General features: G+C 33.3%; 1 protein-coding gene across 6 annotated transcripts in view; it reads left to right on the forward strand.

Annotated features, from left to right (window-relative positions):
• Window positions 1-1,335: 1,335 nt before the first annotated feature.
• Window positions 1,336-23,562, forward strand: part of Socs7_1 (Suppressor of cytokine signaling 7) — a 29,848-nt gene continuing 7,621 nt past the window's right edge. For 2 of the 6 annotated variants that reach the window (XM_054230513.1, XM_029042121.2), the window contains exons 1-4: window positions 1,346-1,564; window positions 9,869-10,168; window positions 10,246-11,002; window positions 21,930-23,009. In XM_054230513.1, coding sequence (XP_054086488.1) covers window positions 9,878-10,168; window positions 10,246-11,002; window positions 21,930-23,009 — 2,128 coding nt within the window. In that variant the 5' untranslated portion in view covers window positions 1,346-1,564; window positions 9,869-9,877. Of the gene's footprint in view, window positions 1,565-8,054; window positions 8,677-9,868; window positions 10,169-10,245; window positions 11,003-21,929; window positions 23,010-23,562 lie in introns of those variants that run through there. The other 4 variants (XM_054230515.1, XM_054230517.1, XM_054230516.1 and 1 more) reach the window with 4 other exon arrangements.

Raw genomic sequence — 23,562 nt, forward strand, 5'->3', positions numbered from 1 at the left:
TCCTTATATTATCTTTATATAATCTTTTTATAGGGCATTTGTTTTCTGCATTTGGGGTATTTATTTAATTTTGTTCTTCTCATTCGTTTGCAAAATATCTGATATGGCAACACTTATTACTTGTCAAGCTGCAACCCTTTTTGTTATTGTTGAAATTAAGAGATTTGTGTAAAATGTTAAATAATTATTTACAACTATTTTCGTGATAAATTTTATAAAATAAATATGCAGAAACAATGTGGTGAAGTGTAAGTGTAAAATAAATGCATAATATTAATAAAATATTCAATATATATTGTGAAAATTCAAGATACAAGTAGAACTTTTTTCAAATTTAAGTGCGAATATCTCGAAAACTGTAAGTCAACTGCAGCTATATGTATATATATTCTTAATCTGGAGAACCTCCTCTTTCCAACGATACCTATTTTATTACCGAAAGCCTGGGATAGTATACTAAAGCTTCCCCTAGTGAAGTGTAAATGTGTAATAAGTGCAAAATATAAATTAAAAATACGATATATATCGAGAAAACAGGCGTAAAAATTCACCAATTTCTAAACATTAATCTCCTTCGGCTTTAATTATATATATTGTTAATCTGGCGGATCTCCTCTATCAACGAGGGTTTTTCTTCGGTTGGCTTGTTTTGCTCGCATGCTTCTGACGATAGTGACACTCACAGCACCAAAAAGCGAACAGTAAACCAATTTTCAATATCAATCCAATTATCCCGATAAATATTGAACGTGTAGCAGGCGCCATAGCCTATTCGTGTGTTCTTTCATTCTTAATACGTATATCCAAAGGCGAGTTATATAGCTTTAAGCGGCCCAGTCACGACAAATTTGTTTGACAAATCTGTTTGAAGACGGTTGAGCACTCACGACAAACCGATTTGACAAACTTTATTTCCATTGTGTGCTTGGCGGAGTGAACATGTCTGACTATAACGCGGATGATGTAATTGCGCTGCTAGTAATACACCAGTGAGAATGGATGAAAGAGTGGTTATGTGAGAGATATAACCAGATTCCAAAACGTATATGGATCTCCTTACTGCAGTCACTCCTGTAATAAAAAGGAAGACACCAAATGTTTGCAAACCACGCCACTCACGACAAACGAATCCACAAATCGGTTGTTTTTGAAATTTGTCGCAAACCTTCAATCCGTTTGACAACATGCCCACTTACGTCAAAAACCACCTCGAACTCAAACAGATTTGTCAACCAAATTTGTCGTTAGTGGGCCGTTTTAATGGTGCATAGCCTTAGCAGAAATGTGACGAAATGATATCGGGAGAAGGTTGAGATGAAGGAATAGTATCGATTGTATACACATATCGTTTTTTCTCTAGTGTAAACTTAAAGCGTACAAATATGTCTTGTTTACTGGTGTTGATATTTTTACCATGATTGAAATACTTTTATTTACCGGTTTGTGTTGCTGGAAATCTGCGCAAAACGTATAGGGTGTTGATAGTAGCGAAAACTGTTAATTTTTTTTTGCAGTGAAGCTGTAAGCTCTGTGTACTCCGGCGAAAAATTTAATATAAATGCATGTATGTATAATGTATTGATGTACAACAAAGATTTTTATTTAGGTATGAATATTAGTTTGTACCATTGATTAGTTTTCAGATGTCATTACTTTTTTTTAATATTTATCACAGTAATATTTAGTAGCTTTAATCTTTGATCTCAGAATCTACATTTAAACGTAATTTCAGACCAGAGTCCTGATTGGACAGTTTATATAAACTAATATGTCTATGAATATATGTACATGTATATATCTAAATTAACCGCATTTTATTTGGATTTAATTCGTACACAAAATTTGGTTGAGCTTAAGTATATTATTCAGCGATTTCGGGATCCGGGACGGCTTTAGTATAATATCCCCCGATTTCAGTGTTGAAATGGATACGGTTGGAAAGAGAAGGATCTCTAGACTACGTATATATATAGTTATTATAATGCGTTTATTATACACTAATTTATTGTTTCCACATATTTATTTTATATCAATTAGTTTAATATATTCTTTAAATAAGCATTTTAATTTTTACACAATTTAGTTTATATGTACAATAACCATGTTGACAGATATCAAGTGTTGCCAAATCTAATACATATTTTACTAACGAATGAAAGCAAATAGAAAAGTACATAAATTGTAATAATTTTATTCCTTTCTCTTGAAAAACCATGATATTGGGATATTTTTCAAAAGCGCGGCCGAAGATCATCCTCTTTCCAACCATACCTATTTCAACCCTGAAATCGGGGGATGTTATACTAAAGCCAAGTCAAAAGGTATTCATATTTATGTAAAAAGTTAGATATTTCCATGATCTAATCTGAATTGTCTATTTTGTGAACTTTTTGCAATATTTTAATTTTTTTTCCTTTAAAATCATAAATTTTGTCAAAAAGCTGTCAGCCCTAAAGCCCTGGTTTGTTGCTGATAGTTAAAGCGATAAAATTGGTTTCCATGACACCTAAAACCAATAAGATTTCCGATTCGAACATAAAACTAATAATATCAGAATTCATGACACGAACCCGACAACAATCCGATTCCACAACAGGAGTTGACGCGTGTAAAGGCGCACATACAGAGACAAGGAAGAACGAATGGCGCACTGTTGTTAACTCACCTGTAACAGCGTGTCTACGGCAGTAAAGAATAAGATGATCTGCAGTTGAATTGCCTTAAATTCAATTACACTGAGAACTGTTGTAAACCGTAATAGGGCATTAATCCTCTATCCAATCATACTCAGATAGCGGCGCCTAAGAAGTCTTATTTGCGCCTTATGTTACTTTAACTAACTATATTCTATATACAGTGGAACTTCTCTAACTCCATAATCCACAAATAAACTATTTTAATTATTTATTCGCATAAAGCAATTGCAATTCACTGCTCACTGAAGATAGGTATTGTTAACCGGATAAAATCCGGTCCGATTCCAATAAATGATTTCTCTGTGGCAATATTGCTTTAAAGTAGCCAATAATATGTAAAAAATAAAAACCTTTAAAAATTATTGGAAGTAGGAAGTATCTTTCATTTTATTACTGAATTCCAATGCAATGCAAAAATGCAAGAGAACAAATAGTTCCGCAGAGAAAGATTGTGGCACTATCGGACAAAATAAAGTGCAAACATGCTTATTTTATAGCTTGACATTTGGTTTTAAGTTTAAAGAAATGAACAGCAACACTGGTATGCTTATTTATATTATCTTAAAAGTGATTTTGTGAGATGAATCGAAATTGGACTTGAAGAATTCAAAAAGGCGTAAACGGGTGTGCCGAGTGCTTGGTTCTGCAACCAAAAATATTTCACACACAAATACATAAGTCTGGATTTAGGCCTATTATAGCCAAGGAGCTTCGCTAGATATAAAGTGAAATAATGAAAATAAAAATATTTTAACATCAAATTCATTTATTCAAACAATAAAAATATTCTATTATAATTGAAGACCCCGCGATCGATCTTACTAAACCATATACTAAATAGTTCAAACGAATCCTAAACATTTGGAATGAAAGGAGATCCCGTTCTTAAGTTGTAAAATTACAACGAAAAGTGGCATTAATTTTTATATACAGAGGTAGTCAAAATTATTTACACATCGGACGTTTTTTTTGCAAGTTTCACAGAAAAAGCTTTTGCTTGTTGTTGTTATTTCAGGGTAACAAAATGCTATGTTGTTATAAACCTTGATCTATTCCTGAGAGAATTAAGTCAGTTTGGCAAGAATAACTAGAAATATGGCGGAAAAGCAAATGAACTACAGACTCGCAGTAGTCAAAAGTATTTACACAAATTTTTTCTGCGTCAAAAGTATTTACACACAACTTGAAATGGATTATCCTGTTATTTTTAAATGATAATTTTTTTAATGTTTAATGTTTAATGTGTTTTATGTTTATCCTAAGTTAGTATTCTAAATTCAAAATTGGTTACATCGCCTTTGGCATCAATAACATCCTATTTTATGGTCCGAATTGATTCAACACAATTCTACATAACTGTTAATTTAGACCAAATCTCGGTTATTTCGGCTTTTTCGGTTATTATATCAATTATATATATCAATTGTCCTCTGATATTTAACGCAGAAATATTCAATAAAATTTAGATCGGGGCACTGCGCAGGACAACTTGCTTCACTTAAAAGTTTTGTAGGTAACGATCCTTTATGTAATGACAATAAATGTAGTCAATAGTTGGAAAAGGCCGACTAACCACTACAATGGCATGGATAATTTAGGGTCCCTAAATTAGTACCATATTTCCAAAACTTAAGTAAGGAAAACTTCCCCAAAAAATCGTGTCACCCCCGACTCTATTTAGCGCCTAAACTGTATTATCCTTCTTCTCACATGGTAAATGGATAAAGGGTTCACTAAAGAAGTTCTGGAACTAATACTAATAATTTATTTGCCCACTACAGGCATTAGGATGCAATTTAAGGCAAATGAGAGAAACATCGCTTTTTTGGTTTCGGAAATATTGACCACTTTATGCACAACGTAGGCATTTGTGTTAACTTTTTTTAAGGTCCTGAGGAGTGTAACATCATTGACTGTTCATGCAATATGCTGATTCGATGGTTCTGCAATATTAAGAGGACTAATTGTGGGGTTTTGTATGACAATTCCTACTAATCTTCTTCTACATTATCTTGGAGTTATCAGAGGTTTCTGCCAAGTTCTCTTTAAAGTATCCTGGCAATTGTTCGTCTCCTTCCTTTTAATAACATTATAAACAGTATTCCTTTAAATTCTATAAATTTTTACTAACTCCGAAGCCGAAACACCAGTTTTAAACTTATGCCGGTATTCTGCGAGCAGTCTCAAGTCTCTAATAGAGATGAATCTGTGGTGTAATCTCTATAGTGACTTTTCGGTATTCTGGCGAGTTTGTCTCATCTCTATTTGAGCAATATCAGTCTCTAATTTGTGATATGCTTTAAACCAGGTCACAAAAAAACAAGAGCACAATAATGGTTGATGCAATTGGCCTAATATATATTATAATGAAAAGAAAACGAGAAGAAGAGAGATAATGTATTAATATTTGTAATTTTGCAATAATGGATATCAAAGTACCTATGTTTAGCTACACTCGTAGGCGCAATCTGGCTATTTTGCGCAACAAGGAAGATCACTTTTTATATGAAGAAAATACGTTTAGAAAATTCTTTCGATTTCCAAAACACAAATATGTATGTATATATATATATCCAAAATCCAAAATATATAATAATCATAAAATAATGAATTTGTATTTTTTACAATTATTTACCTTCGATTGCCATTATGCTCAAATGTAAGGATGAGAACATGTGTTAGTCGATTGTTAGGTTGTTAACATTTTTCATATTTACTTAACAGCTGATTCAGATAAAATGCATATATTACGCATTTATTATAAACTATTTCAGTATTATTTTCAATAATAGTATTATCCAATTATTTACAAGAAATTTTTCTGCTGAAATTTGGTTAAAAAAAAACTAATTGCGTGCAATCATTTCATTATTGTGAACATGCACTCATCTCTAATCAACTAAAATGAACAGCTGATAGTTTGCTTTTCTTTTCACCACACTATTTGGTGAACTTTTTTGGGACTGTATCAGTCAAAATACCAAAATGATACTTCCTGACTAACAGGGTCGCCAGTTCGCAATTGTGACAAATAGTGAGACAAACGTGACAAGCTGAATACCGGCATTAGTAACAGTCTCCGATCTAGTTATAATCCATAATTCCTTTGGTTTCGGCTTTTTATTTACCAAGTTTTATGTTTTAATGTATTGATAGTTGGTTATGAATGCAATAGATGCCAATTACTACTCTTGCTTAAACCAAATCGCAATCAATCATCAACAACAACAAGCAAAAGCTTTTTCTGTGAAACTTGTAAAAAAACGTCCAATGTGTAAATAATTTTGACTACCTCTGTATATAAATTAATGGACAACATTTCGAAAAGAGCTGATATCTTCCCATGGGGATAACGATCCCAAGATCAGGATAGCACAGCTATTTTTTTAATGAAATAGCAATTAATTAATTAGACTGGCCCACTCATACTCCCAATTCAAATGTAATACCCCTGACAGACGGCGGCGTTATTTCGGAATAACTGCTTTAATCGGGGTTAATTCGAAAGTTATCTCAGTTAACTCCGTTTGCTAACTCCCATTTAATCCTCAAAATTTTAGAGAGTTAGTGGGAGTTCGTGGCATTTTCGTTGGCAACATTGTTAAACCCTGCCCCTTTTTATCTATTGTGAATGAAAACATGCAATACTGACAATTGTTTTTCAATTAAATGTAAACAAAAACATACGTATGCTAATTTTTTCTAAAATGGAAGTAATAATAATAACGTATTTACAAATATCTATTTTTTTAATAATTAGTGATTTTGTACTATTTGTACGGCTAACAACCGCAATAATTGCTTTCTATCCAATTTTATTTCACAAAAATGGAAATATTATTGCCAATCAGCTATTATGGGAGTTTATAACTCGCTTTGCTGCCGTCTGTCACCCACAAAATTGGACCCTTCCTCGACACCCTTCCTCGATAAATGGACTATCCAACACAAAAAGAATTATTCAATTCGAACCAGTAGTTTCGGAGATTAGCGCGTTCAAACAAACAAACAAACAAACTCTTCAGCTTTATAATATTAGTATAGATTTTCATGTTCACAAGCACATAAATTTAGTGTTTACACTTTGCATTTTATTTTAGTATATAGTGAAATCAAGAAGAATTTCTATATTTTGCACTTTATTTTGTCCAATGTAAGAAGTAAGGACGGCCAATTATTAAATTCCTGTGTACAGTTTAAGACATTTTTAATTGCCATTATTATTTATTTTAAATTCTTTCGTAATGAAGTAAAAGCGCATAACTCGAGAACACCTGGACCGATTTCACTAATTCTTTTTTTAGAATATTCCTTGAAGTACAAGAATGGTTCTTACGAATTAAAGAAATTGCCTGAAAAAGTCTAAAACTACACTTTTCTAATCTCCCATACAAACAATTTGTAATCAATAGATATAAAAATGAATTGCTGTTCGCTAGTCTTGCAAAAAGTCGAGAACTGCCAAACCGATCTGGCTAATTTTTTTCTTCTTCTAGACTGGCGTGACAACGCTTACGCGGTTATAGCCGAGTCCACAACAGCGCGCCATGCATCTCTCCTTTTGGCAGTTTTACCGCCAATTGGTAACACCAAGTGAAGACAGGTCCTTCTCCACCTGGTCCTTCCATCGGAGTGGCTCCACCAGCGGGTACTGCATCGAAAACTTTCAGAGCTGGGGCACTTTCGTCCATTCGAACAACATGACCTAGCCAGCGTAGCTGCTGTTTTTTTATTCGCTGTACTATGTCTGTGTCTTCGAATAACACATACAGCTCATCATTCCATCGTTTGCGGTATTCGCCGTTGCCAATATTTAAGGGACCATAAATCTTCCGCAAAACCTTTCTCTTGAAAACTCCTAGTGCAGTCTCATCGGATGTTGGCACCGTCCACGCTTCTGCACCATAAAGTAGGACGGGAATGATGAGGGACTTTATTTTTTATTCGTCGAAAGAGGACTTAACTTTTCAATTGCCTACTCAGTCCATAGTAGCACCTGTTGGTAAGAGTGATTCTGCGTTGGATTTCAAGGCTGCCATTATTATCGGTATTGATGCTGGTGCTTAGGTATACGAAATTATCGACAACTTCAAAGTTATGACTGTCAACAGTGACGTGGGAGTCAAGACGCGAATGCGCTGGCTGTTTGTTTGATGACAGGAGATATTTCGTCTTGTCCTCGTTCACCACCAGACCTATTCGCTTCGCTCCCTTATCCAGGCGGGAAAAGGCAGAACTAACGGCGCGAGTGTTGTTTCCAATGATATCGATATCATCGGCGTACGCCAGTAGCTGTACACTCTTATAAAAAATTGTACCTTCTCTGTTTATCTCTGCGGTTCGAACTATTTTTTCCAGCATCAGGTTAAAGAAGTCACACGATAGCGAGTAAACCTTGTCTGAAACCTCGATTGGTATCGAACGGCTCGGAGAGGTCCTTCCCGATCCTGACGGAGCTTTTGGTGTTGCTCAACGTCAGCTTACAGAGCCGTATTAGTTTTGCGGGGATACCAAATTCAGACATTGGGGCATAAAGGCAGCACCTCTTCGTGCTGTCGAAAGCAGCTTTAAAGTCGACAAATATATGGTGTGTGTCGATCCTCTTTTCACGAGTCTTCTCCAAGATTTGGCGCATGGTGAATATCTGGTCAGTTGTTGATTTTCCAGATCTAAAGCCACACTGATAAGATCCAATCAGTTTGTAGACGGTGGGCTTTAGTCTTTCACACAGTACGCTCGATAGAACCTTATAAGCGATGTTAAGAAAGCTTATCCCACGGTAGTTGGCGCAGATTGTGGGGTCCTCTTTTTATGGATTGGGCAGAGTACACTGAGATTCCAATCGTCGAGTAATGCTTTCTTTCGACCATATTCCGCAAAGAAGCTGATGCATGCACCTTATCAGCTCTTCGCCGCCATATTTGAATAGCTCGGTCGGCAATCCATAGGCCCCAGAAGGCCAGGAAAGGATTAGAAGTAAGTAAGTAAATATGGCATAATTGCCAGGAAGATAATAATAATAGAATTTTATTTAAGTTGACAACAAAAATATAAAAAAAGAAAACCAAAAATAATAATATTTTGAAGGTTGTCATTGTTGTTGTGTTAAAATATTTTTGTCATTGTTCAATTGTATAAGATTTTGTCGATAGCTCAAAACAATTTGTAACAAGTAAGGAAAAAATAAGTTCGGTTGCAACCGAACATATTATACTATCGCAATTTATTGATGTAATTTTATCAAGATTACACAGAATTTGACCCATATATTTGGCATAAAGTCCACTAGAATAAGGAAATCGTAGTATATGAGGGCAAAGCACACGAACTAATCGCATGCCTAAAATCATCTAATTTGTGGCGACACATAAAGAATCGATGATTGTATTACCTATTTTTGTGGTAAAAAATAAAGATGTCAATGATCTCAATGTGACAATGTAGAATTTCATTCCAAGAGAGTTGACACAGCTACAAACCAGGATGCCGCAGTTCATTATCCCATGGACTATTTAAATAAAGGTAATCAATATCGTCACCGGAACGAAAATTGAGCCAACTATGAAATTTGCTCATTTGTTACATACTTCAATATGCGATTAAAACAATTCAAAGCTATTGTATAATGTTTTCGTCTTTATGCGTAGGTTTTTCTACTATATTGAAAAATTTACTAATTTAATGTATACCTAATACCCCTGACAGACGGTGGCGTTAATTCGGATTAACTGCTCTAATCGGAGCTAATTCGAGAGTTATCTCAGTTAACTCCGTTTATTAAATCCCATTTAATCCTCAAAATTTTAGAATGTTTTTGTTTGTTGAAAAAGTGGAAAACAATTATTTCACAGAATAATCTTTTATTGTATGTTTAGTGGTTGCAAAATTTTTATTTGATAAACAACAATTTTTTCAAATCTAAATAATGTTAAATGCTCTTCCTTATATTGACCGTCACCTAATCATCGCTTAAAAGCTAAGAATTAGCGCTTATTATTAATATTTCCCTAATAGATTAAGCTGATTCTAATGCTAGTAGTTGATTATCATTAACGTAAAAGACATTTTTAGCATAATGTCGTCGATGTTAGTTGTTAAAAAAATTACACAATTTTTATTTTTTGTATTCAAAATTGAGCAAATTTATATCGGTATGTTTACGTACTTTTTAGTGACAAAAGATGTTGGAAATGGATACCGTAATTAGAGATGAGGATTCGAATTACAATATGGCAACATCAGCATCCAATAACAGTTCAGCGGTGTCCACAATTTTACAGATGTGTCAATCAACCTGCACTGATTACGTAGGGGTTCTGCCCCCACCTCACATCGACATGGTAAGCGTGAATAGTGTTGAACTAAATGCTCAAACATCGTTAAGTGATGACTCTGGCGTTCCACTTACGACCAACAGTTCAATATCAAGTGGAGATTCATATCGAATGGGATTATGTAAACATGAAATTGATGTACGTTATATTTGAAAAGAATTATTTCTGTGTACTTATATATTATAATTATTATTTTTGTACGTTAATTATTTCAGATTGTGGAAAGTGATGGCGAAGTCTCACAGTTTGATTCTCTAGATAATTGTTCAGAGGCGGGCATGAGCGCGGAAAATTTTAATACATTAAAAAAAGGACCTTTAGCACCAATAGATCCTCCACTAGAGTTTCAGGACTCACCAAATATAACGATTGGCCGATGTATTATGCAAAAACTACGACGTTTATCTTCTTCACACTCTTCTTTGGAACATTCAAAAGACTCTGAACATAATGAAAATAGTATTAATGGGGACAGAATTTTTTGTAAGGACTCGGATGAAGATGTCTCGTCCCAATATTTAGCTAAATCACATAAAGAAGTTTACCTCATAAAGAAACCCATATACTCAAGTGATTCCATTCTAAGTAATAAAGCAGAAAATGTGTACGACGAGCCTAGTAACCTGATATGTAATTACGCTTTTAATAATGCTGAAACATTTGAGTCAAATACGTCTTCAAATGTTCTATTATTACCACAAGCTTCACATCCCCCAGATAAAGTAAAGAGAGATATGTGTCCATATTATCAAGAGCACTCTATGTATTTCAAGGCAATACCGTCAGATCAAGACAGTGTCATAAGTGCTGTAAAGAAGTTCAATACATTTGGACTTTCTGAAATTCATGATTATGATCTCTATTATGGAATAAAGCGAAACACTTTTCAAGGTGAAAACAGTTTACAAAAAAAGGTCCTATACAGTCCTCGTAAAGTAACAAATTATTGCCATAGTCATCATATATATACAGGTAAGTAAACAAAAACTTTAAAGATACATATCATGTGCTTAGTCTTGCCAAAATTTTCTTTTACAAAGTTTACAATCTATACAGTGAATAAATTCGAAGAAAAATTAATCGTTATTATACTCTCGGAACATATTCACATAACGATTGTTTGTGATAGCTAAAACTAAACTAGTTATATATAGGGCTGTATACCAAAGTGTTAAGAGTGATGAATAGATTTGAAATCTGCATTTTTGTCTGTCTGACGTGCAAGTTATAACTTTAGTAAGAATGAAACTTAGATCCATAATAAGGTTGGTATTGTAGAAGATCTAAGCCTTAAATTAAGTTATAAAAGAAAAGTTTGATATAGAAGATAACACTAGGGTACATTTGGATAAGAATTTTGTGGGTAAATGGGCGTGGCCCGTCCCCTAATAAATAAATTAATTTTGTGGAGTCGTTTTCCTAATTCGCCTCATTACGTAGCATGAAAAATCGGTTTATAACCTCACTCACCTCCCATACAAATATTATGCTGAAAATTACTAAAAGTGCGGACAATCGACTTGTGACAATGCTTGTGCAAATCCGGAAATTTAGGTAAATCTCTTAGATACGAAAGAAACTCAGATTAGGTTTTAATTATTATAGTGTGCCTTTTTGCCAAAATACTATACTTCCTCTGATATAATCATGTTCAAACATCCGGTGGACTTTATACAGAACTTAGCCCTTCCTTGTAATTTATCATTGAAGCCACAGCGAATTCGATTTCGATACAGATTTTCGATCGAAAATGTTCATGCAATCATTGATTTCGTTGATAAACTGCTTTACCACAAAGTGAGAACGTAAAACTGTTTTATTGACCTTTATTGACAAATGCGAAAAATTTGATAAAGTGTCTGTGCTTTTGCTTTGTTCAAAACAATTAAATATGATCTTTAACTATTGTGAAATTTCGAGAGGTCAACTTTATATCGCTTTTAAACATCTTTAATTTATTTTTATACTATCGCAACAAAGTTGCTAAAGAGAGTATTAAGTTTTGCTCACATAACGGTTGTTTGTGTCACCAAGAAATAAAATAGTTAGATATGGGGTTATATAAATGATCAGCATGACGAGTGGAGTTGAAATCTCGATGTCTGTCCGTCCATCTGTCCGTGCAAGAGATAACTTGAGTAAAAATTGAGATATCTTAATGAATCTTGGAACACATATTCCTTAGCACTCTGTGGAGGTTGGTATTGAAAATGGGCGAAATCGCCCATAAAATGGCGATAACTGAAAACATATAAAGTGCCATAACCAAGTCATAAATAAAGTTATAAAAGTAAAATTTCGTGCAAAGGTTCGCTATATCAACCAAACTCCCTTCAGTCGTTTCTTTTAGGTAGTAGTACCTATAAAGTCCAAAAATGGAAGAAATCGGATTATAATCACGGCCACCTCCCATACCAAAATTATGTTGAAAACCACTGAAAATGTTTTAATTCAACAGGGAAAAACACCAGAAAACTTAAATTTCATCATAAAGAAGGTACAGAAGGGCTGCATTCATTCGATCTGAATCATTTACTTCACAATATATAAAGTAAGCACTAGTGAATATATCGGAACAGACCTTTGTATAAATACTGCATATTTAGTGTGGCACTTCCTTTCTAAAAATCACCGAAATCGGACCATAAGTTTTCAAGGCCACATATATATCGAAACTGAAGACCTCAGTGCTTCAAATCTTTTTTTTTACCGGAAATATAGGTCAGGACTCAGATATTTTGAAGAAATTCAGAGGGAAAATTTTCCTCAAATAATATGTCTCCGTGCCAAAAATGGGTGAAATCGGGCCATAACTTCATCTAAATATATAACGAATATGTGGGTCAAATTGTGTATTATATTAATAAAATTAAATAAATAAATTGCGAGAGTATAAAATGTTCGGTCACAACCGAACTTAGCTCTTCCTTACTTGTTGTTAGTCTGTTTTTGTCTATTGGCTCTAAAATACCCATTTAAAACATAATTTAGTCCGTCATCAGTAATTATTTACATAAAAGCTTCAAAATGGTTTATTTCTTTTACATTTCCGCAACTCATTCACCAACGGATAGATTCCGACCAAAATTTTCGATTTTGCGGATTCAATGGTTTTGTAATTAGCCGCTATTAGCCGTGGAATGAATTTTTTCGAGTCGATAAGTGAGTTCAATGTGATCGTAAATTTTATTTTCGATATGGTATCAATCATTCCGACGTAAAATTTTTCGATCGAATCGAACCATTTCTCGATCGAAACAGATTCAATAATTAGGCCCATTATAATTTGTCTGCTGCCCAAATTGCTGGGTAATTTATTTATAACATTTCTTTTTTTAAACATAAGTATAATTACACTTGAAAAGTGTATTTTATCCAGATTTTATAACAACGTCTTATATTTTAGCTATTATTTTAAATCAGTTCTACGAAAAAATGAATCAGCAAAAGTCTCCGTGGAATGTAAGATAGTCCAATTACCATTATATTGTTTTGGCATTGATCTTGTCCACAATGTCTAAATCAAAATTATCTAGAGAAATTTGTGGTGTAGTTGGAAGAGCCCACTACACTATCCAAAAAGTAATAAGAATTACAATTCAACGGGCAGTATCTTGCCAAAGGCTTGAGCTCGCCGCACGTCGATGCTAACAGATCGCGAACAGAAGACAATTATTAAGCCAAACCAGGTTAATCCTGTGGTTTATGAATTAAGGGAAAAGTTGGTATGGAGGATAATCGAAGAAGCATTTAAAAAGGAAAATCTAGTTGGCACGATAAAACATGAAGGAAGCGCCATAATGGTGTGGGGGTGTATGGCAGAAAATGGCTTAGGAAAACTCATGTTTCTAAAGATAAGAGTAGAACCATTAAAATTAAAAAAAAATAGCTTATAGTGCAGAGACATTGGGGCTTAATGATGCATTTTGGTCCAGCATGACAATGATCTAAACTACAGTGAATCAATTAAGTTTAGGTACAAAGAAATTTTCCCTAATAAATATCTCATTTATTCATTTAAATTTATAAAAAAACACTTTTTTTTTTGGGAATGCAAGAAGCTCACTTTTTTTTATATATTTATTTAAAGAAACAGTAGTTTTTTTTATAAACACTACAAAAAATAATAACAAAAACATCAAATCCATTGATTTCACATCAAAAAAGTTTTGGTACAAAAACGAAAGCGAATTAAAAATAATTTGATACAGATAATATATCATAATTTTAATACTTTGTGGGTCCACCTTTAGCTTTAGTTATTGCTTGCAAACGTCGATGCATACTTTTTACTAGCACATTAGTGTCAATCTTTGTAATTTTGGCCCATTCAATCTCTATAGCCGCTTTTAAAGTGCCCTTGGACGAAATATCATGTTTTCGAATCCTTTTTTTTAACAAATCCCATATGTGCACTATGGGATTAATGTCCGGTGATTGTGGTGGCGTTTGAAGTTGCTTGCAGTTATATAGAAGCCATTCGCGGATTAGATACGACGTGTGTTTTGGGTCGTTATCTTGTTGAAAAAGAAATCGGCTGCTGTCGAGACCCAGTTTTTGTACGCTTGCACGCAGATTTTTCTTCAGAATGTTCAGATACATATATTTGTCCATTTTATCTGTAATAAACTCCAAATTACCCACACCAGATGCAGCCATACACCCCCAAACCATGATATTTCCACCACCATGTTTAACTGTAGGTGTTAAGTTATTTTCTTGCATCTCTGCATTGGCACGTCTCCACACTTTTATTACTCCGTCTGAACCAAAAATGTTAAATTTTGATTCGTCGATGAATACAACATTCGTTTTGGAATCCGGTTTATTTAAATATTCTTTAGCAAATTTTAATCTTTTTTTCTTATTTGCTATTGAAATGAATGGTTTACGTCGCGCAGTTCGTCCGTAATAACCAGCTTTGTCCAGCACATTTCTCACAGTTTGGGGATTTATATTTTTTTTGAATTCTTCATTTATATTATTCGTTATCTTTACAGCCGAAATACGCGGGTTACGCTTGACGGCACCTATGGCATTGCGTTCTTCGTAGGGAGTCAAAGCTTTAGGTCTGCCCGACCTGTGTTTTATATTTAGATCACCATTATTTGTATAAGATTTTATAATGTTATAAACACTAGAATGACGTTTCCCTACCTCCTTGCCAATTTCCCGCAAAGTTTTATTTTCCAAATATAATTTTAATATTAATTTTCTTATTTCGAGCGAAATTTGTACACCACGGCCCATTTTTTAAATTTATTTAAACAACTAATTACACTAAACTCTTGCTTTTCCGCTTGATTATGTAGTTCTCTGTTCGGCATAACGAAATAACTAAAAAAAATTTGATCAAACGCAACAAAAACCAAAATTACACGACACACTGAATGAAGTGTACTTAAAGTTGACGACTTTTTGGCTGCTTTCTGAATTCTCAACCACAAGAAAAATAACGGCACAGCAATCACTGAATAACGATGAGCATAATGCTGTTCTTAAAATATGCATAACGGATTTTTTTAAATTTCTATTGAAATTTGTTGTTTGAACGATTTTTTGCGTAAATTTTTACTGTACCTAAACTTAATTGATTCACTGTATGTTAAGAATCAGCTACGAATGCTTCCGCAGAGTCCTGATCTTAACTCTAAAGAGCACATTTGAGATCTCTTCGATCGAAAAATAAGAATATACACCATTACAACAAAAAAGGCTCAATGATGTAATTGTGGAAGAGTGGGGCAAGATTACAATGAAAGAAACAAAAAAAACGGTTGATTTCATGCCAACGCCTTACTTAAATTTTTATACTCTCGCAATATGTTTAACTAAAATTAAATAGCTAGGTCTTGAGTTATATCCAGTGGAACTTCCATAACTTGAAGGTCTCCGTAAGTTGAGAATTGGCTAAATAAGTCAAACTTCATACAAATTTCCTTCCATAAATCGAACTTTTCGACCAGGGCAAAATTTAAAATTTTACTGTCGAGGCAGAATTTTAAATGTTAAAATGGATATGGGCGGATAGAGGAGGATCTGCAGATTACGAATATATATAATTATAGCAAACTTAAAGTTTCTGAGATATTTTTAATTAAAGATTTAAAATTAACAATATTTAACATTTTATTTCTCACTGCATATTGAATTTTTTACATAAATTTTGCATTTTAAATATATTTACACTTCACTAATTTGTTTCTACATATTTATTTTTAACAAATTATATTAAAATTTTCTTTAAATAAATATTTAACTTTTTGCACAATTCTGTTTATTTGTACAATAACTAAAGCGTTGCAAGATGACAGAACATAAGTGTTGCCACATGCAATCTAATAAAAAGAATCATAATGAATAAAATTCCCAAAATGAAGAAAACATAAAAAGTTATTAAGTAAACATCCTAACTACAAAATAAGACCACGGTATCAACCTTTAAAAGTATATTTTATCGTTTGCAGCAACTTTACAAAAGGATGCTCATGATGTTAGCAATACTTTTCTCCATGTATATTCCATAATAAAGTCCGAAAAGTTTTCTCGGTTCTTATAATTATCCCTAACAAAAAAATCGCTTGACAACGCGCCACTGGGATTCTATCCTCTGAGTGTGGGTTCCATCCCTTGCCACAAAGGATTGACCGGGTCAGCATTGTTAACGCGTCGGTGCTCATACCCGTGACCAGATAGGCAGTCGTACGCCTTCCAACAATCTGTGTATATGATTGTACCCTGGGCAACATGTTTCTGTATTAACGGTATGAGCACCTCCGCGTATCTCACATTGTCGGAACAAACTTCCAAATGGAGATCACTTCCGTTTTCCACCATACCCAACACACAGTGACCTACTCTCCTACCTAAAATGAAGGGAAAATATAATAGGTATTAATATAAATATATATATATATATATATCAAGAATGATAGAAGACAAGATTACGACAGGCTGAAGCGTTCACGACCCACGAATGGGAATAGGCAACAGAAGAATTGTCAAATGAAAAACGGAAATGTGAAACATAGTGAACCAAATTGAATAATGTGCAGATAAAATATCACAATGAACGTAATTCTTAAAATCTTCATTTATAAACTTATCCAATATAATAATGCATATTTATAATTAAAATTATATGTTTTGTTACAAAAAGTTCGCCATTTTGCCAACTTTTTTGTTGGTTGGAAAAGTGAAAAAAAAATCTTTATAGACGACTTAATAGTACAAAATTGTTGTTTAATTCCGCCATTGCGGATTTCTTTTTCAAGTAAATACATTTTTCACTTAGAATTTTAAATAATAATTAAGCACTAGCCTTGACTTCAGCTCTTTGTTTTGGTTTTATAGTTTTGTACCACCGTGCAATTTTGTTTTGCTCGCGTGTTCGGGGTCGTGAAAGTTGTCACTCAATAGGAACTCAAAACCCAAAAAAGCTAACTGTAAACGCCTGTCGTATTCTTGTCTTCTATCATTCTTGTATATATATATATATTGTAATTACCAAATACAAAATTAATAGCAAAACGGAAAAAAAGGAAACGGTGTTTTTTTCAAAGTAACTGTAACCATTATCCGTTAAAGAAAAAGAATTAATGAAGAGAGAGACAATATTATGACAATATTACTTTCTTGGTTAAAACTCATTTCTGCATTGGCGGCCTTTGGCCGCGCTTCTAAAAAATAACCTTGATCGAGCCAACACCGGGGAAACAGAGGTGGAAATGACAACTTCTTCCGCGTAGAACTACTTTCTGCATTGGGGGCCTTCGGCCGCGCTTCAAAAAAATAACCCTGGTCGAACCAACACCGAATATTATATGAGAAATAATAAAATCGTTTACATTACACGATTATGTATTGTATTTGGGGTATAATCTTTCTTTTTCATTATTGTGATTCTTATAATTCGTTTACAAAATATGTGATATGGTAACACTTATTTTGTGACGGAATGCAACCCTTTTTTATTGTACAAAAAAAGAGAATTGTGCAAAAAGTTAAATGTTTCTTTACAGCAAATTTTAATATAATTTGTTAAAAATAAATATGTAGAAACAAATTAGTGAAGTGTAAATATATTTAAAGTGCAAATATATGTGAAAAATTCAATATACAGAGAGAAATAACGTATTAAAAATTGTTAATTTTAAATCTTTAATTACAAATATCTCATAAAATAAAATATAAGTTTTCGGCGGCTATCCCGCCCGTATCTATTTTAACACCGAAGTCGTGGGACGGTATACTAAAGCAGACCTGAGTCCATCTCTATCATATGGTAATCGGAATATTGTCATGTTCCCAAAATGCCGCTTGGTGAAAAACTATAAATAGCAATAACTAACACCCCAATGGCTACTAGAGAATAGTCGCAATTTGTCTCAGTATCCTAGAATACGCAGATAACAACCCTGATACGTGAATAAAATAATTTAGGGTCGGCCAAATCTATATATTTTACAAACGAATAAAAGTGAATAAAAAAGTAGATGAATTATAATAATTTTATTATTATACTCTCGCAACAAATGTTACTAAAGAGAGTATTATAGTTTTGTTCACATAACGGTTGTTTGTAACACCCAAAACTAAACGAGTTAGATATAGGGTTATATATACCAAAGTGATCAGGATGAAGAGTGGAGTTCAAATCCGAATGCCTGTCTGTCCGTCCGTCTGTGCAAGCTGTAACTTGAGTAAAAATTAAGATATCTTGATGAAACTTGGCACACTTATTTCTTGGCACCATAGGAAGGTTGCTTTCGAAAATGAGCAAAATCGAAAACACATAAAGTGCCATAAATAAAGCTATGGAAATAAAATTTGGTATGAAGGATCTCACTATGAAGGGGCATATTTGGATGTAATTTTTTTGGGGAAGTGGGCGTGGCCCCGCCCCCTACTATGTTTTTTGTACATATCTCGCAAACCAATAGAGCTATATAAACCAAACTTTCCGCAGTCGTTTTTTTAGCCACTTCCTAATACATTCCAAAAATGAAAGAAATCGGATCATAACCACGCCCACCTCCCATCCAAAAGTTAGGTTGAAAATTACTTATTACTCACTAACGAAAAACGTCAGAAACACTAAATTTCACATAAGAAATGGCAGATGGAAGCTGCACTCAGATTTTTTTACGAAATGGAAAATGGGCGTGGCGTCGCCCACTTATGGGTCAAAAACCATATCTCAGGAACTACTCGACCGATTTCAATGAAACTTGGTTTGTAATAGTTTCCTTACATCCCAATGATATGTTGTGAAACATCACCGTCTACCTCCTATATACCAGAACTTTGAAGACGATCTGAATCGTTTACTTTACAATATATAAAGTAAGCACTAGTTAAGATATCGGTGCAGAACTTTGCACAAATACTATGTTTATAGTGTATAAGGAAGCCTACTCAGATGTTTTGAACAATAAATTTGTGTTTTATATGGAATGTCAATTGCGTTTTTTATTCCACAGTTTATTCACGTTCTCGTTACGAAAAATGTATAAAATGTATCCTATGTCCTGCCCCCGGTGCTAAGCTACCTCCAAACCAAATTTTGGGAAAGTGGTCGAGGCCACGCCCCCTACTAGGTATTTTGTACATATCCCGTAAACTACTGAAGCTATGTCAACGAAACTTTCAGGAACCGATTTTTTTCAAGCATTTCCTTATATAGTCTAAAAATCGGATTATAACCACGCCCACCTCCCTTACAATTGTTACGTTGGAAACTACTAAAAATGCTTTAATTCAGTAAGGAAAACAAACAGAAACCTTAAATTTCATTATAAAGAAGGTACAGAAGAGCTGTACTCAAAATGGTATACAAAATTTAAAATGGGCGTGGTTCCGCCCACTTATGGGTCAAAAACCATATCTCCGAAACTACTCTACCAATTTCAATAAAATTCGGTTTGTAATAGTTTCCTTACATCCCAATGATATGTTGTGAAAATAGGCTAAATCGCTTCACAACCACGCTTACTTCACATATACCAGAACTTTGAAGACAATCTGAATCGTTTACTTTACGATATATAAAGTAAGCACTAGTGAAGATATCGGTGCAGAACTTTGCGCAAATACTATGTTAATATTGTGGCAGCCCCATTCTAAAAATCGCCAAAATCGGACCATAGGTTTTTAAGGCTCCATATATCGAACACGAGTACCTCGGTGCTTCTATCCTAATATTATGGTTTCCATCTTTCAATGGACTTTTTATAATATATGTGACGAATATGTGGGTCAAATTGTGTATTATATAATATAAATAAAATTAAATAAATAAATTGCGAGAGTATAAAATGTTCGGTTACACCCGAACTTAACCCTTCCTTACTTGTTTCAAATAAATTTGAAAGATTTTTAATAAATTTTGCGCAGCGCTACTTTTCTTTGCTGAAGGTAGCTATCAGAAAAGCCAAGGTCATGACATTCCATTGTACCACCAAGGTTGCTAACTTTGTCCGAATGTCTGAGATTCTCGTGAAATTTCAGAATGGTTTTGCCTTACATGGGTTTTGTGGGGTAAAAAAACCTATTCTCAATATTTTTTTCTATGTAAAAAATTATTTATTTAATTCAAACTTTTTTCTGTCTTATAGATACATTTTTAAATAATAATTTCTGACATTTTCAAAAAAATAAAATAAAACTCCTCCATTGTGACGTCATTTCCGGTGACCCCTCGGAAAAAGGTGCGTCCGCATTGTCAGCATATCTTCTGACGGGCTCATCTAAAATGAAAAAACTAAAATAAGTATTTTTTGTTAAGACCATAAACTTGTGCTTGAACGAAGGAAAGACAAAAAAAGTAAAAATTGGAATTTTTGCAGAAATTTTTCCAAAAAAATAAGAATTTCGGTAAAATTTGCTTGACATTTTGATTTTTTTTAAATATGTACTAGTTGTAATTGAAAAAAAGAATCCTTCGTTCACCTTTGCAAAATTCCATCAAGATCGGTTTAGTTGTTTTCGAGAACATTTGACAACCGGCTTTTAAAACACGGTTCCGAGAAAAACGCGTTTAAAGTTTAGAGTAACAATAATAATTGACGTACACACCTTCCAAAGGCTGTATCTCTAAAATTATTATTCGGATCGGCTTGAAAATTTAGGATAATATTCCTGAGATGTTGTAGAAATTAATAAGCCAAAATAATTTTTAACCCACGTAACCCCTTAAATACAACAACGTAAATTCATTTTTTATTTGTACCTTCTATTTTTCTGTGTTCTCAATATATGTACTGCTTTACTCAAAACCACAAAGTATAATGAAAAAACTGGTTTTGAACAGTAGCCTGATTTTTGCATTTTGGGATACTATACTGAATGATGATAGTAATAGATAATATGCAAAAAAAAGGGTAAATGGCGATCAGTAGAATGTCATATTCACCAGTAACCTTTCTTAAAGTATTTTTTGGTCTACGGTAGTCTGGAGGTGACTATAATCAGGCTATTATAGATGCACAATATGGGTGCAAGCCTCAATTTAAACTATAAAAGACAAATCGCTACAAAGGAAGGGCATCTATGGATAGCAGATAGTACTCGGAGAAGAGCTTTATCTACTCCCATACACCTATTATAAAAAAAATTCACCATTTTATCGTTTGCCCCTATGATTTTTGAGGAGGATATTTTACTTTGATTAAGTGAGGATATCTCATTTGAGCCTTGCAAATTGTGAGAGTATAAAAAGATAGAATATAAGTTTTCATTCACACGAAAGTCATGATATGAATTTTTCTTCCATATGAAAGTAAAATCACATGGGAATGATTTATTGACATGAAGTCTCCAATAAGGTAATCTAGTGTTAATATGTCAATAAAAAAACTGTTTTACATTTAAAATAATTAGTTTAAAATTTCTATTTAAGGTCCAAATGGATGTACCAATCGACCGAATTCTCGTAATTCTTTGAACAGTCGTCTTTCTAGTTCACATAATTCATTAAGCACTTCATCTGCAAATAAACCGGACGATTCGATATTCATTACTCAAGCAATGTCCCACGATGCATTACTTACTCGTGAAATATCTGATTTTTATAACGTGCCTATAGATTCAGATATATACGCTCTACCAATAGATATGATAAAAACAGATAAAAGTAGCTTAGTTGAGTACAAAGACGATAAGCTTACGGATTATAGGAAAATAAATCATTTAATTTTAACCGAGGAAAACTATTGTAAACATTCTAAATTAAGTCGTAAAAATAATAGAAATAAACGAAAAAAACGCAACAGTGACACTTACGAAAATGATATAAAATATGATAATTACAAGTTCACTTCAAATGCATTCAAATTGAAAAATAAGAAGACAACTATTTTGAACGAAACCGAGGATTATGGCTCTCACATAACTTCTAATACTCAATTAGATTTGAATGAACCTCAAGAACGACTCCACATGACTTTGAGTGAAGTAAAAAAATATTATCAAACAATTTATACTAAAACAAAAAACCGAACGAATATAAATAATGAATCTGATAAAACGGCTTTCAAAAAACAATCTGAATACACGAAAGGTAATGATTCATCACCACGTTCCCGAACTAATCTTTGCTCTATCGGAGAAAACGTTTCTACAGAATGTAAAGTAACCACCAGAACTTTCAAAAGCTATAACGAAAATAATGACAAAATAAACAACAATAACATAAATAACATCGTGCTAGCCAATAATTATAGTATTACCGAAAACCAAATGATAAAAGTTGATGATGCGGATTTATCTCCTCAAGTCATAAGAAGCGAGAAGAAAACACAATTTTCACTAAATTTGAAACAAAAGTTTTGTAATATATTTCGTATTCGACGGACACAACCACAATGTCAAACAAACCTGCCCGGCACAGAACAAAATAACAGTAATCGGGAACGTAAGAGCACTGTAGAGAAGCACAAAAAAGTTCAATCAAGAGCATTGCCTCCATTACCCAAGAAGAGTGAGTATATATTATATTTTGTAATATCACCTTTAAAAAATTATCATGTTCTTTTTATAAAAAAGCTATTTCTTATTAAATAAATGTCTTTGGACATTCTCAAATTGTCATTATGCTAATTTTAATACCAAGCTCTTTGATATTATAAAGTAAATAGTTTATATACAACAAGATCAGAAACTAGTTTTTCATATTGTGTGAGTTATATATCATTATCTCATTATCTGGGAAGTTTTCGGTGTATTTTTCTGGCGCCATATATATAGAATGATGAGAAGAGAATGCCATGCGTGTAAGTTCATTTTATTATTCATTTGGCCAAAGATCTCCCTTGGAATATTTCAAAATTGAAATTAAAATTTTAATTTTAGTCATGGTTTCAGTGATCTGAGAGATCCTTTTGATAAATGTGCCATACTACCTACCTGATATTGGTTCTTTCAGACTTTCAAAATAATACATAGGAAAAGTGTAACGATATACGTGAATCCATATAAAACAGAAAGGTTAGGTTCACAGGCTGACCTTTTGACAAGTGTAATAAAGCATCCCA

Source organism: Zeugodacus cucurbitae, chromosome 5 (genome assembly GCF_028554725.1).
Source record: "Zeugodacus cucurbitae isolate PBARC_wt_2022May chromosome 5, idZeuCucr1.2, whole genome shotgun sequence".
Lineage (NCBI taxonomy): Eukaryota > Metazoa > Arthropoda > Insecta > Diptera > Tephritidae > Zeugodacus > Zeugodacus cucurbitae.